At 44.2% G+C, this 16,718-nt stretch overlaps 1 protein-coding gene across 1 annotated transcript in view; it reads right to left on the bottom strand.

Moving 5' to 3' along the window:
* Window positions 1-14,299, bottom strand: part of LOC137525546 (uromodulin-like) — a 55,257-nt gene extending 40,958 nt beyond the window's left edge. Inside the window, exons 1-3 of the mRNA XM_068246675.1 lie at window positions 14,201-14,299; window positions 6,149-6,320; window positions 4,620-4,757 (exon numbers count right to left, since the gene is read on the bottom strand). Coding sequence (XP_068102776.1) covers window positions 4,620-4,757; window positions 6,149-6,320; window positions 14,201-14,209 — 319 coding nt within the window. The 5' untranslated portion in view covers window positions 14,210-14,299. The remainder of the gene's footprint in view (window positions 1-4,619; window positions 4,758-6,148; window positions 6,321-14,200) is intronic.
* Between the last annotated feature and the right edge of the window lie 2,419 nt (window positions 14,300-16,718).

Below are 16,718 nucleotides of genomic sequence, written 5' to 3'. Positions count from 1 at the left end.
GCATGTTCTTCCCAGGTTTGTGTTTTTTTCTTCCAGGCACACCAATTATCTCTAATAACCCCCAAACTTTGTGAATTCATCTAAACTACTCGATCACTTGGGAATTAGCTGGAGCTCACACAATATTGGTAAAATGTAATTTCTGATATTACATGATATGGCTTTGTGATATAATTTTTAGCAGGGCTTTCAGTATTCCTCATCAAATAGGTGTTATGACTCAATGATCTCCTTCTGCATTCTCCCACCTAATCCCAATATTACCCCAATTTTAAACTCTTCCTCGCCCCTAACCCTATCCTCTAGTAATTTATGCGAATATTTTTTTTAGCTGGTGAACATGTTTTTCAGCTTTGACCAACCAAATCCAGTTGCTGTGGATAGTGATGTTATTTATGTGTCCATTTAATTTTTAGGGTGCATAGATTTGTCTAAAATTGGCATAAATTGTGCACCAAGATGGAATTATTTGCCTCTCATTGGCCTTCTCTGCTTTGGAATAAACCTCCTTTCAGCTGAAAAAAACAAGTCTGTGGAATGAAGATACCTTCTGATAGACTCTCACCCTTTGACCTATTTTTCCTCCTACCATAGTAAATAAACAGAGAAGGCGGGCACTCCCAGTGTAATGCTTAATTGTTGCAAAGAGAAGCCAATGTTTTGGCACTCACATGTCCCTTTATCAGGGAATAACAGATCTGTCCAACAATATCATCTGGGAAAAAGTCCATGCCGGGAATACACTCACTGGCGAGCAATCACTTGTTTAATTCCTAGGAACTTAAAGAGAAGCTCCGACCAAGAATTGAACTTTATCCCATTCTGTAGCTGATACCCCCTTTTACATGAGAAATCTGTTCCTTTTCACAGACAGACCATCAGGGGGCGCTGTATGACTGATATTGTGGTGAAACCCCTCCCACAAGAAACTCTGAGGACTGTGGTACTCCTGGCAGTTTCCTGTCTGTGAACCTTGTTGCATTGTGGGAAATAGCTGTTTACAGCTGTTTCCAACTGCCAAAAAAGCATGCAGCAGCTACATCACCTGCCAACAGTAAAATTGCCACCATGTAATAAATGTCAGAATGTAAATGAGGAATTTAAAAGATTTTACAATGGGCAAACACGGAGTAAATCATTTATACATAATTATTATAAAAATGAAGCACTTTTTTATTACATTATTTTCACTGGAGTTCCTCTTTAACCACTTGAGGACCGTGGGCTTAACCCCCCTTAAGGACCAGACCCTTTTTTTCCATTCAGACCACTGCAGCTTTCATGGTTTATTGCTCGCTCATACAACCTACCACCTAAATGAATTTTGGCTCCTTTTCTTGTCACTAATAAAGCTTTCTTTTGGTGCTATTTGATTGCTGCTGCGATTTTTACTTTTTATTATATCAAAAAAGACATGAATTTTGTCAAAAAAATGATTTTTTTTTTAACTTTCTGTGCTGACATTTTTCAAATAAAGTAAAATTTCTGTATACATGCAGCATGAAAAATGTGGACAAACATGTTTTTAATAAAAAAAAAAACATTCAGCCTATATTGATTGGTTTGGGTAAAAGTTATAGCGTTTACAAACTATGGTGCAAAAAGTGATTTTTCCCATTTTCAAGCATCTATGACTTTTCTGACCACCTGTCATGTTTCATGAGGGGCTAGAATTCCCGGATATTATAAATACCCCCCAAATGACCCCATTTTGGAAAGAAGACATCCTTCTTCTTTTCGCTAACTTGTGACAAAAAATAAAATATTCTATGAGCTCACCATACTCCTAACGGAATACCTTTGGGTGTCTTCTTTCTAGAATGGTGTAATTTGTGGGGTTCCTATACTGCCCTGGCATTTTAGGGGCCCTAAACCGTGAGGAGTAGTCTTGAAACCAAATGTCGCAAAATGACCTGTGAAATCCTAAAGGTACTCATTGGACTTTGGGCTCCTTAGCGTACTTAGGGTGTAAAAAAGTGCCACACATGTGGTACCGCCATACTCAGGAGAAGTAGTTTAATGTGTTTTGGGGTGTATTTTTACACATACCCATGCTGGGTGGGAGAAATATCTCTGTAAATTACAATTGTTTGATTTTTTTTACACACAATTGTCCATTTACAGAGAGATTTCTCCCACCCAGCATGGGTATGTGTACAAATACACCCCAAAACATATTATACTACTTCTCCTGAGTACGGCGGTACCACATGTTTGACACTTTTTTGCAGCTTAGGTGCGCTAAGGGACCCAACGTCCTATTCACAGGTCATTTTGAGGCATTTGTTTTCTAGACTGCTCCTCACGGTTTAGGGCCCCTAAAGTGCCAGGGCAGTATAGGAACCCCACAAGTGACCCCATTTTAGAAAGAAGACACCCCAAGGTATTCCGTTAGGTGTATGGCGAGTTCATAGAAGATTTTATTTTTTGTCACAAGTTAGTGAAAAATGACACTTTGTGAAAAAAAAAAACAATAAAAATCAATTTCCGCTAACTTTTGACAAGAAAAAAAAAATCTTCTATGAACTCGTTATACACCTAACAGAATACCTTGGGGTGTATTTTTTCTAAAATGGGGTCACTTGTGGGGTTCCTATACCGCCCTGGCATTTTACGGGCCCAAAACCGTGAGTAGTCTGGAAACCAAATGTCTCAAAATGACTGTTCAGGGGTATAAGCATCTACAAATTTTGATGACAGGTGGTCTATGAGGGGGCGAATTTTGTGGAACCGATCATAAGCAGGGTGGCCTTTTAGATGACAGGTTGTATTGGGCCTGATCTGATGGATAGGAGTGCTAGGGGGGGAGACAGGAGGTAATTGATGGGTGTCTCAGGGGGTGGTTAGAGGGGAAAATAGATGCAATCAATGCACTGGGGAGGTGATCGGAAGGGGATCTGAGGAGGATCTGAGGGTTTGGCCGAGTGATCAGGAGCCCACACGGGGCAAATTAGGGCCTGATCTGATGGGTAGGTGTGCTAGGGAGTGACAGGAGGTGATTGATGGGTGTCTCAAGGTGTGATTAGAGGGGGGAATAGATGCAAGCAATGCACTGGCGAGGTGATCAGGGCTGGGGTCTGAGGGCGTTCTGAGGGTGTGGGCGGGTGATTGAGTGCCCTAGGGGCAGATAGGGGTCTAATCTGATAGGTAGCAGTGACAGGGGGTGATTGATGGGTAATTAGTGGGTGTTTAGGGTAGAGAACAGAGGTAAACACTGCATTTGGGAGGTGATCTGACGTCGGATCTGCGGGCAATCTATTGGTGTGGGTGGGTGATCAGATTGCCCGCAAGGGGCAGGTTAGGGGCTGATTGATGGGTGGCAGTGACAGGGGGTGATTGATTGGTGGCAGTGACAGGGGGTGATTGATGGATGATTGACAGGTGATTGACAGGTGATCAGTGGGTTATTACAGGGAAGAACAGATGTAAATATTGCACTGGCGAATTGATAAGGGAGGGTCTGAGGGCAATCTGAGCGTGTAGGCGGGTGATTGGGTGCCCGCAAGGGGCAGATTAGGGTCTGATCTGATGGGTAACAGTGACAGGTGGTGATAGGGGGTGATTGATGGGTGATTTATGGGTAATTAGTGGGTGTTTAGGGTAGAGAACAAATGTAAACACTGCACTTGGGAGGTGATCTGACGTCGGATCTGCGGGCGATCTATTGGTTTGGGTGGGTGATCAGATTGCCCGCAAGGGGCAGGTTAGGGGCTGATTGATGGGTGGCAGTGACAGGGGGTGATTGATGGGTGATTGATGGGTGATTGACAGGTGACTGACAGGTGATTGACAGGGGATCAGGGGGCAGATGCATACAGTACACAGGGAGGGGGGGGGGTCTGGGGAGAATCTGAGGGGTGGGGGTGATCAGGAGGGAGCAGGGGGCAGTTTAGGGCATTAAAAAAATAGCATTGACAGATAGTGACAGGAGTGATTGATGGGTGATTAGGGGGGTGATTGGGTGCAAACAGTGGTCTGGGGGGTGGGCAAGGGGGGGGGGGGTCTGAGGGGTGCTGTGGGCGATCAGGGGGCAGGGGGGGGGGAATCAGTGTGCTTGGGTGCAGACTAGGGTGGCTGCAGCCTGCCCTGGTAGTCCCTCGGACACTGGGACCACCAGGGCAGGAGGCAGCCTGAATAATACACTTTGTATACATTACAAAGTGTATTATACACTTTGTATGCGGCGATCCGGGTGCTAGTAACCCGCCGGCTCTTCCGAACGGCCGGCGGGTTACAGCGTGAGGGGGCCGAGCCAGTCCCCGGCGGAGGATCACGTTACGAATGACGCGATCGCTCCGCCCATGCCCGTACAAGGACCGCCGCCTCTCGTACATGCGGCGGTCCTTGCGGGATCCACTTTCCGGGCGGTCGTTAAGTGGTTAAGGAGTGAATCAAGTGCTCTGGGTATTCAACTTGAAGACCCCTTACAAAAACATTTGGCTTATATCAAGGATGTGCAGGAGGCACCAACTTTCTCTGTGTCTTCACACCTTAACTTTTTTTTTTTTTAACCCTAATTTTTCTTCCTATCTTTTATTGGAAATATGTATAAAAATATAGAAAAAAAGTACAAAATAATGTTCAATCTTTTTAATCAAGTGCCAAAGCATAAACCTTACCCGAATAGCCAATTATATTCACTGACTCAAACATACAGTCAGACAAGTCCAATGTCCATGTTCCAGCTGTTGGGAATTTCACAAGATAGGCTCTCCCAGTATAATATGTTTGGATGATCTCAAACTCAGCTTCATTTCCTAGCATAAACATGAAGGGAGAAAAAAAATATACAAAAATATTTTGTAATATAAATATTTCTTTAGAAATAAGGACTCAATATAGTCTAGCTACACCATTTTTTCCTGAAATGTATAATTGAAAGCTGTACAGAGGTTATTTGTCTATAGTATTAAAATAAGAAACAATTGAGTATAGGGGCCTGACTCACAAAAGGGTGCTAACATATTTAGCACGCTTAAAAGCTTTTGGACGTGCAAACTAGGGTGCTAAGTAGTTTGCATGTCCAAAGCTGTTACTGATCGCGCGTTAGGTTGGTGCACCCAAAACGTTGCACCGTTCGTGAGTAAAATGGCTTATCAGGCTATTTTGCATGTGGCGCTTTGCGGGCACTGGTGCAATGTTTTGGGCGCACCACGCAGCGCTAACCTTTGTGCGTGCAAACGCTTGCACGCATATTAGCATGTGAAGAAGAGCCTGTTTTCGTGTTCTAAGTGCCTTTTCACTGGCGTGCTAACACTTAGCACCCTTTATTGAATCGAAGCCTAGATGATGCTGCCACTTGGTATTACAGACAGCCCCCCCGCCCCCCAATTGCGGGGATCATGGGGGGCTATGAGCAATCATTATACTCCTGCAAGTGTGGCCACCATGACACCCTACCCCCAATAACTGTTTAGCAGTGTGACAACATGACTCCTCCTACCTATAGTAATTGTAGCCACACAACACCAATTATGAATAGGTGGCTCCTGTATGAGAAGAAGGGAGGTTAAGAAATTGGGGCCCCCACAACCCTGGGCCTTGCTGAGTATACAGGGGCTGCATCTTCAGTGGTCATGCCTTTGGTAGAGTTATGAGGAGTTAAAGAGACACTGAAGCGGAAAAAAATGATGATATTATGATTTGTATGTGTAGCACAGCTAAGAAATAAAACATTAAGATCAGATACATCAGTGTAAATGTTTCCAGTACAGGAAGAGTTGAGAAACTCCAGTTGTTATCTCTTTGCAAAAAAAAGCCATTAAGCTCTATGACTTTCAAAGTCATGGAGAAGGCTGTTTTCTGACTTTTATTATCTCAACTGTTCCTGGACTATTTACTTTTCCTCTGATAGAGGAGAGGTCATTACTTCACAGACTGCTCTGAAAGACTCATTTTGAATGCTGAGTGTTGTGTAATGTGCACATATTATAGAATGATGCAATGTTAGAAAAAACACTATATACCTGAAAATAAAAGTATGAGAATATTTTCTTTGCTGCTAATCTTCTAGTAATTATTCATAGTACACAACCAATTCACTTTATCATATATATTTTTTCGCTTCAGTGTCTCTTTAAACCCAGTACTTAAAAAATAAATAATGAGGACATATATATTTGGTGGATTATAACAGAAAAATACCTACCATGTGGATCAATGAGTCTAAGATGAAATAGTCCGCCAGTGGTAATCAGCAAGTAGGTAATAGAAGATTCAATGCTAAACTCTGTCCTGGCTTCAGCAGATCCATTTAAATTGAGGATGAACGAGGATGACTTCAGTGGCTTGGAAAGAAGCAAATCCAATCCAAATATGGCCTAGAGGAGATATATAAAAAAAGAGAAATTAAAGAAAGTAGGGATAGAATGTAATTGTCGTAAAAGGCATGATAAGAATTAGTTAAAGTTTAACCAAGGATTAAACTATCTTCCAATCAGTAGCTGATACCCCCTTTCCCACAGGAAATCTCCACCTTTTCTTGAATAGATCATTGGGGGGATGGGCTGAAACCCCTCCAACAGTGTAATGTCATGATCAAGGTCCTGAACCATGTTGCATTGTGGGAAATAACAGCTTTTTCCAACTGCCAAGCAAGCAGTATCTCCCTCTGTGCATAAGGCTCTCAGTAACGAATATTCCTCACAGATCACCTGGCAAAACTAAACCATCAGTGATATTTTTCAGAATGTAAATCAGGGAGAGGAAAGAATGGGAAAACTCTGACTAAATAATCTATAACTGCACATTATGTTATTTTCACTACAGTTCCTCTTTACAGGGACCCTGAGTGATGCATAAAAGCAAAATTTGGACTTACCTGGGGCTTCCTCCAGCCCCCCGTAGCTCGCGAGTTCCTCCTGCATCCTGGTCCTGCTGGCAGTTCCAGTAATTGTCGACTCTCAGGTAAAGTCGCGCGTGTGCGCCCATCGCTTCACCATGCCAGTCGCCGTAAGCCGCAGTTCTCTAAAGACTGAACCGCGCATGTATAGGAGGCTTATGCATGACCGACGTGATGACACAACGGGCCTGCGGTGGGGGGCGCATACGCGCAATTTAAACCAAAAGTTGACTATTACTGGAGTCACCAGCGGGACCAGGAAAGGGGAGAAGAGGATGTGGAAGGACCTCACAGGTTATGGGGGGCTGGAGGAAGCCCCAGGTAATTTCAAATTTAGTTTTTACTCAGCGCTCGGGGTTTCCTTTAAAGGGATACTGTAGGGGGTCGGAGGAAAATGAGTTGAACTTACCCGGGGCTTCTAATGGTCCCCCGGTGACATCCTGTGCCTGTGCAGCCACTCCCCAATGCTCCGGCCCCGCCTCTGGTTCACTTCTGGAATTTCAGACTTTAAAGTCTGAAAAGCACTGCGCCTGTGTTGCCGTGTCCTCGCTCCCGCTGATGTCACCAGGAGTGCACGGCGCAGGCACAGACCATACTGGGCCTGTGCAGTACGCTCCTGGTGCCATCAGTGGGAGTGAGGACACGGCAACGCAGGCGCAGTGGTTTTCCGACTTTAAAGTCTGAAATTCCAGAAGTGAACCAGAGGCGGGGCCGGAGCATTGGGGAGTGGCTGCACAGGCACAGGATGTCTGCGGGGGACCATTAGAAGCCTCGGGTAACTTCAACTCATTTTTCCCTGACCCCCTACAGTGTCCCTTTAAAGGACACTTGAAACCAGTGCAATATGGTGGCTGCCATATGTATTTCCTTTTAAGCAATGCCAGTTGCCTTGTTGTCCTGTGCTCCTAATACATTTAGCCATAGACCAAGCATGCAGCAGATCAGGTGTTTCTGACATTATTGTCAGATCTGACCAGATTAGCTGCATGCTTGTTTCTGGTGTTATTCATACACTACTGCAGCCAAATACAGTGGCTTGCAAAAGTATTTGGCCCCCTTGAAGTTTTCCACATTTTGTCATATTACTGCCACAAACATATATCAATTTTATTGGAATTCCACATGAAAGACCAATACAAAGTGGTGTACACGTGAGAAGTGGAACAAAAATCATTCATGATTCCAAACATTTTTTACAAATCAATAACTGCAAAGTGGGGTGTGCATAATTATTCAGCCCCCTTTGGTCTGAGTGCAGTCAGTTGCCCATAGACATTGCCTGATGAGTGCTAATGACTAAATAGAGTGCACCTGTGTGTAATTTAATGTCAGTACAAATACAGCTGCTCTGTGACGGCCTCAGAGGTTGTCTAAGAGAATATTGGGAGCAACAACACCATGAAGTCCAAAGAACACACCAGACAGGTCAGGGATAAAGTTATTGAGAAATTTAAAGCAAGCTTAGGCTCCCACGGAGCACTGTTCAAGTGATCATTCAGAAATGGAAGGAGTATGGCACAACTGTAAACCTACCAAGACAAGGCCTTGTACCTAAACTCACAGGCCGAACAAGGAGAGCGCTGATCAGAAATGCAGTCAAGAGGCCCATGGTGACTCTGGACGAGCTGCAGAGATCTACAGCTCAGGTGGGGGAATCTGTCCGTAGGACAACTATTAGTCGTGCACTGCACAAAGTTGGCCTTTATGGAAGAGTGGCAAGCAGAAAGCCATTGTTAACAGAAGAGCATAAGAAGTCCCATTTGCAGTTTGCCACAAGCCATGTGGGGGACACAGCAACCATGTGGAAGAAGGTGCTCTGGTCGGATGAGACCAAAATGGAACTTTTTGGCCAAAATGCAAAACGCTATGTGTGGCGGAAAACTAATACTGCACATCACTCAGAATGCACCATCTCCACTGTCAAATATGGTGGTGGCAGCATCATGCTTTGCGGGTGCTTCTCTTCAGCAGGGACAGGGAAGCTGGTCAGAGTTGATGGGAAGATAGATGGAGCCAAATACAGGGCAATCTTGGAACAAAACCTCTTGGAGTCTGCAAAAGACTTGAGACTGGGGTGGAGGTTCACCTTCCAGCAGGACAACAACCCTAAACATAAAGCCAGGGCAACAATGGAATGGTTTCAAACAAAACATATTCATGTGTTAGAATGGCCCAGTCAAAGCCCAGATCTAAATCCAATCGAGAATCTGTGGCAAGATCTGAAAACTGCTGTTCACAAACGCTACAAGATAAACAGAGGAACACCAAGAACCCCAATAGTGTAGTATGTATTGACAAAGGGGATAATGACAAAGAGTAATAGTTATTATACTCACAAACAAGGGTCACCAATAGGCAACCACTGTAAAGGCAGGTGGGGAGATTATCCTGACCCCACTCAGGAATAAGAAGTCACTCACTGTAGATAGTAGAAAAGGGTCGCAACCCTCCACCCAGGGTGGATACAATATTATATAGGAGAAAACAGAGGCGCCAAAAGGATAAAAGGGGTTTTAAAGGAGCTTAAAAGCCAAAAAATTTTGGTAATTAGAGGAGGCAGTGGTGGACTTACCTTCTCCATGCAGACAACACGACTGTACATTCAGTCTATTTATTAACGAACTTGTAACGATTGGTGTCAGCACACAGAGAGTATCTGATTATTGATGATCTGCAGTATCACCAACAATACAGATGTATACCTGATTATGGATGATCTGCAGAATCACCAATAATACAAGTATGACTAACCTCTGGACACCTAATGAAGAGTAAGTGCTTGGTGCAACTGTAAGGCTATCTCCCGTGGAGCGAGAGACACAGATACCACTACAGCCAGTGACCACCTGAGGAGCAGGTGACCTCTGGCTGGGCAGGGACTATCTCTTTAAGAGGAGGAGATAGAGATATTCTTGCAGCCAGTGATTCCCTGATGGGCTGGAAATCAGAGTGTACTGCAGCCAAGGATTCCCAGATGGAGTGGGAATCAGACTGTACTGCAGCCAGTGGACTCCTATGGGGTAGAGGCCACTGGCTGAACTGCAGGAAGGACTCTCTGAGGAGCAGGAGGTCCTTGTAGCTAACTGACACCTGGTGGATTAGTGTCACGGGTAGTACAGACAGACTGATCACTCAAGGGATGAGTGACAGCCAGAAGGGTCAGACAGGCCAGGTCGGCAACACACGAGCAGATAAGGTACAGAGACAGAAGGCTGATTCGGTAACCGGGTACAGGCAAGGTTGGCAACTGGTAGACAGATAGGCAGAGGTACCGAATCAGAAAGCAAGAGAGAGGTCAACAGAGGCAGAGGTCATAACAGAAATCAAGCACAATCCTAGTCTGAGGTGTGAGGCCCTTGGTCTCAACACCCTGGAACTGGTCTAAAGTATAACACAGTAATAACACAGTAATCCTATGCTTGGGTGTGAGGTCCTTGGTCTCAACACCCTGGAACTGATCTAAAGTATAACACAGTGATGACAAAGTAAACATCAAGAGCGGAATCTGGCTAAGTGTGAATTCCCAGTTCCAACTGGTTCTAACACACTGTAGGATCTGACTGAGGTCTGAGTGCTCACACGTAAGTATTTGCAATGGCAGACAACCAGCAACTGACAAGCAAGATCTATATATACTACAGCGCTCCGCAGCGCCGCCCCCAGCCACTCAGCCAATCAGGAGTTCCACTGGGATCAGCTGATCATCCTGATCAGCTGATACCTCTCCTGCTGAGATAAAGGTCCTGTCTTCTGGCGCGCGCGTGCGCACGTAGCTCTCCATCTGTGTGCACTAGATGGCCCAGGCAAACCATACACATGTTGCTGTGCAGAAACCGCCAGTCTGAACGCGGAGACAGCCGCCCCGCCGCCACACCGCGCAGCGGAATCTCCGCTATTTATTACAGTACTCCAGATAAAACAAAGCAACGCGTTTCACGGGTCAGCGCCCGCTTCCTCAGGCAATAGAAAAAGGAGTTACAACATCTAACAAAACAAACAACACTCAGCGCCTCTATCCATCTAATCTGGCTGAGCTGGAGTTGTTTTGCAAAGAAGAATGGGCAAGGATTTCAGTCTCTAGATGTGCAAAGCTGGTAGAGACATGCCCTAAAAGACTGGCAGCTGTAATTGCAGCAAAAGGTGGTTCTACAAAGTATTGACTCAGGGGGCTGAATAATTACGCACACCCCACTTTGCAGTTATTGATTTGTAAAAAAATGTTTGGAATCATGTATGATTTTGGTTCCACTTCTCACGTGTACACCACTTTGTATTGGTCTTTCATGTGGAATTCCAATAAAATTGATTCATGTTTGTGGCAGTAATGTGACAAAATGTGGAAAACTTCAAGGGGGCTAAATACTTTTGCAAGCCACTGTATATACCACACAACAAACATTCCGCAGTGATGCACCTGCCAGCACTACAGCACCCCCCCCCCCACCAGTATAAGTAGCCAAAAAATGCACCCCCTTCAGTATATGTAGCCAGACATGGCGCCCCCATCCCCTATGCAGATAGCACAGTACTTGGCAGGCGAAATTAACCTTCTGACACTCCATTATAGTATAGACAATTGCCTATTTCACCAAGCAGAGATGAATTGAGATGCAATGGAACTGTCATGGAACTGTAGGCAATGGCAATGGCAATGGAACTGTAGGCAAGGTAGTAGATTTCGGGCCCCCTTGTAGTCTTTATGGTAAGCTGAAGTGGAGAGAGGTCAAAGAAGGAGGCAGGTGGGTCCCTTGACACCCACTAAGCCCCAAGCACCTGCATAGGCTGCCTGGTGGATGCTCTGCAACCAAGCACTCAGCTGCCAGCTTAAGTTAGCTGTATGATAGCTAAACTCCAGCACTGACATCCAAATTATACACTGGGCACTGCTGTGGCCACATTAAACATTGCAATCTACAAAGCGCCCAAATGACCAGCCATTCAATCGAAAGAATCCCACACCTATAGTAGAGCAGTGCTGGTGCTGGAACCCATAGCAGTGATAATCCAACAGTCAAAGGAGGGATCCGCACATAGTTTTCAAGGAACAACGTGCTTTCGTTGTTCCAATGCACATTGTTCCAATAACGTATATGTTGTCTGCTTATGCCTTGATAAAGGGTACCTGATTGGCCCCAAAACAATTGTTGGCTGAGACAATTTGGTGTGTATTATATGTGTGCATTGGAACAATAAAATCACGTTGTTCCTTGAAGACTGTGTGTGGATCCCTCCTTTGACTGTCAAATTACCAGCCAGACACCCAAATTCCCTGCTTCACAGATTCAGAGCCTCTGCACCATATAACTTATGACATCCCTAAAACTTAATTAAATGTTTATTGGCTTCCTATTCTCTACACACCTAGCCATAAACTATGAATGGGGCATTGGATTTTGAGCCCTTCAGATATACAATCAGTAATGTGACTGATTCAATGTACTGTATATTAGGTTGATTTTGTATAAATACAGGCAATAAATATTAAATGAGATCCTAAGTCAAACTGCAAAAATGATTTTAACTTAACTGGGGCTTCTCACAACCCCCTGGAATCTTCCTGTGCCCAAGTCCCTTCGGTCAGCAGTGGCGACCCCCTCTAAGCTGGCTGGCTACGCACCTCCTCATCGCGCTCCCGCGGCCAGCAGAGTACTGCGCATGCGCAGTGTATGAAAATAGCATGTAAGTGCAGTCAGGGTGCATGTGGCTCGAAGCGGTGATCTGGAGGGACTTGGACCGGTGTCGTGGGCACAGGAAGATTCCAGGGAGCTGCAAGAAGGCACAGGCATGGATGTAACAATCACCCCTGCGACCCCTGTCATCGCAGGGGGGCCCAGAGGCTTTGGGGGGGCCTCTCCACTTCCCTCTCCCCAACTGCAAGTGCAGCCAATTAGCAAAGAAACCTCCCTATTCACTCACAAAAACCGTGTGCAGGAGTGTGTGCATGTGTGTAATTTTTTCCTGCTTCCAGAAGCTGTTCACTCTCTGCTCCCATACGCTGGCTCCCAATCCCACGGAGTTCAGGGACAAAGGGGGCCCCATGCTGTTATTTTTGCAGAGGGCCCTATTCAGTCTAGTAAAGCCCGCGGGTAAGTTAAAATCATTTTTGCAGGTTGACTTAAGTCTCCCTTTAAACAAGCACTGAGGTGAAATGTGGCACACGAGGCCAAACGTTTATATCAAGATGAGGTCAGAGCATCTTTTTTGCATACGGATTAGGATTTGTTACCATTTCTAGCTCCAGAACTTGGTGGACAAAAATATGAAAATGGAATTTAGTGGACACTTGTTATCTCTGCTTCAATCAATCCAACACACTATTAACATTTATGGTGGCTTAGTGGTTAGCCCTCTTTCTTTGCAGTGCCAGGTCACTGGTTTGAATGCCAGCCAGGTCAACATCTGCAAGGAGTTTGTATGTTCTCCCTGTGTCTGTGTGGGTTTCCTCCAGGCACTCCAGCCCCCCCCCCCCACACACACACACTCCCCGAAAAACATACAAATTACTTAATTAGTTCCTCTAAATTGCCCCTAGACTGTGATACATACATGATACATTCATAGACATATGACTATGGTAAGGATTAGATTGTGAGCTCCTCCGAGGGACAGCTAGTGACAAGACTATATATACACTGTAAAGCGCTGCAGAAGATGTCAACTCGGCACTGGTGCTGCTTGGATACCCCCCAATCACGGATTCAACTATTCGGCCATGATTGAAAAAAAATCCGGAAGTTTCAAGATTAATTTCTGGATTTGAAACGGACTTACGAATTCGACTCTGTGAATGAGGCAATCACGGAAATTTGCGGCTGTTACCACGGAAAGCGTTTAAGCTATTATTAAAGCCCCCATACATGCTACAAGCCCCCATCCATGGCATGGATTATAAAGGTGATAAGGGGCTACAACTTAAACAAAATTCCAAAAAGAACTTTTAGTTTTTGAGAAAATGGATTTTAAAGTTAAATCAACACTTTAAATGTGGCTATTAATTGGTAATAAGTGCTTTTAAATAGGGAAATACACGTTAAGCAATCACAGCAGTGAAGGTGAGTCCTAATGGCACCTGGCGGGTGGATGTCACAACAAGCGTGGGGCTGATGTAAGTAATCACTCACTGGCTAGCTAGCTGAATACAAGTATCAGATACTGTATAAGGGTAATGTAAGGACTGCAAACGCTCTTGATTATGCAGATATGGCCTGGAGATGATCCTCTTAGTGCCACAGAGTCTAGAAGCTCTGGAAATGGCCCCCACTTTATATACAGGAGGGGAGGGCAGAGCCCGGAAATTATCCGAGCACCACTGCTCTGCACTATATAAATACTAAATAATAACAATAATTAAATACATACCGACTGCATATTATAGGGATCTACCCTCACAACCTGTCCAAAACTACGGAATGCAATTTCTCTTATTGCAGCACCAAAGGCTTCATCATTCCATCCACAATAACCATAGTACCATATAAAAAATATCTGTAAAACAAAAAGCACACTTTGATTTGAATTTTTCTCATACATTTCAATATGACCTTAAAGTCGAATAATTTTTTTTTTCATTTTTTTTTTACTTTTGAACAGAGGTTACAGTACCGATCTTTATCTGTGTCCTTTTTGAATACCTCACTTCCTGCTTTAGCATCAACTCAGTCTGTGGTGTGAGCTGGACTTCCTTTGATCCTCTTTCTGGTAGGTACATTTTATATAACTAGGGACACTAACATACCCCCACAGAGAATGCAGGATATCAAAGAAGCAAACCCCCTTCGAAGTCTGCATCCATGAAATGGTCCTTCAAGACCAGCTTAACACAGAATAGTAGTGAACTCTAGAAGGAACTAGGCTATAAGTGCAAATTAGATAAGTGAATAACTCTCTGAGCTTGCAGTGCGAGAGTTCTGGTTTTAACTATTATTATTATTTATTGTATTTATAAAGCACCAACACATTATGCAGCGCTGCACAATAGATAAATGGATTAACATACAGGGTAGGACATACAGGGAGCTCACAACAAAACAATATCATTCAAATGATTTGATGACAGAACAGTGTCATAGGTCAATATAGAGACCGTTCTAGTCCACAAGAGGGGCGATTGACTGTAAGATTGCATAATCAAGCTGGAAACACTAGGGAGGAGGGCCCTGCCAGAGGTTTACAATCTAAATCGTACAACCAGAGTTAGAATCTGCATGTTTTCCTACATGTGTGTGGTCATCATCTGGTTTACTGCTAAAAACGTGCCAGCTAGTAAAAAACAGGACGTGATGTAACTTTGTAAAGTGTAACAAGCCATAAGAAAAAAAAGAATCAAAACCACAAAAGAAAAAAAAAGTGGAAGGTGACACAGACAGTCGATGGTTCACAAGCAGGGAAACAATATCCTAATTATGTAAATTAAAAAAAAAATTGAAAAAGAACAAACTTGTAGCAATGTGGTGTTAGAGAACATACCATGGGACAGGACTGCTGCACTTTTCAGACAACAATTACAAGAGCTAAATTTATGGGGTATCAGGTAGAGGTTGTAGCTCTAAAAGGGGGAGGGAATGGTGCATAAGTTGTGCTCTCCGGAGTGAAGCATTCACTTTTGGTCCTCACCTGGTACTCAGCTCTCACCTGTGGCTCCTCATCTCTGTTTGCATGCAACAGCTGCCACAACCCGGGCAACATCTTTGTTTGGCCAGCAAAACATGGTGAGGAGTAGCTGATAAGTTTCAACTAATGCATATGAAGGCTGGATCCGGCAAACTGAGTAGAGAAAATCACTAGACTGATTCAACAGCCAAGAAGGAAAACAGTAAAAGTGGCTAGCAGTGGAAGTTTAGGTGGTGGCACCCAATAAATATTGGAAATATCGTCACGGGTGCCCAAAATTTCTCCTGCTTACCAATAGTTCAATTGGCCCCTACTGCACCACTCAAAAATGATCTTCTTGGAAGGGATTATTTGCTGCGTCGGGGGTGGTTAAAGTTAGACATGGGGGGAGGGTGGATAAAGTTAGGCAGGTGGGTGGTTACGTTTTGACATCATTAGTGGGAGGGTTCAGTGTGAGAATAGACTTAGGTTTAGCTGTAGTAAAATATTGGTATTTCATATCAATATTTTGCTATTTTTTTACACTTTAATAGTTGAAAATCAACAATAAATTTACATATATTCGACTACCAGTTTTAGTGGGCACTCAAACTTCCAGGCACCCTTTTTTGATGTATACAGCAGGAAGGTGGACCCATATGAGCACTGTGGAGCACAAATAGGGCACAGTGAGACTCGTCAGGACACTTTTATCCACCCACTGCATCCCAATCCATCATCAGTCGTCTCGACTACGTCCTGCTACTGGACCAAGATAGGCTAGGACAAGAGAGCGAGGCTGAGTTTCTGCTCAACTCTTCCTGTAATTCAATTCACGTGCAAGTCAACAAGAGCTAAATAAAATAATGATCTAAAAAAATTGTCTTCAGCCTGCCCACATAGAATGCTGTGAGGTTTAATTTCTAGGATTGGAGATCCACTTTAGCCTTTGGTGGACCAACAGTCTCTCGGCTCTAAAGGACCAGAGATTTTTCTTTATAAAAATCAAGCTGTGATCACCGTGATTCGCTCACAATGATCACAGTGTCAGGAGCCAATGAAGTTGGCTCCTGACCTGTGCACAGAGCTCTGCTTTAATTCTGACAACAAAGCGATTGGGCTGCAGGGACAACAGAGTGACACGGATGGCGAGATGGACGAGACTCCGTCAATTAGCATAGTCCAGAACTGGTTGACAGTTGTGACAATTATATGACTTACCTGAGACTGCTTTTCCTCTGTTAATTGGACAATATCATTTAAGAGTTCTTCATTGTAGATATCCACC

The sequence above is a fragment of the Hyperolius riggenbachi genome, chromosome 7 (genome assembly GCF_040937935.1).
Source record: "Hyperolius riggenbachi isolate aHypRig1 chromosome 7, aHypRig1.pri, whole genome shotgun sequence".
NCBI lineage: Eukaryota > Metazoa > Chordata > Amphibia > Anura > Hyperoliidae > Hyperolius > Hyperolius riggenbachi.
Note: the sequence above shows the minus strand (reverse complement) of the source record. Positions and strands in the feature narration are given on the sequence as shown.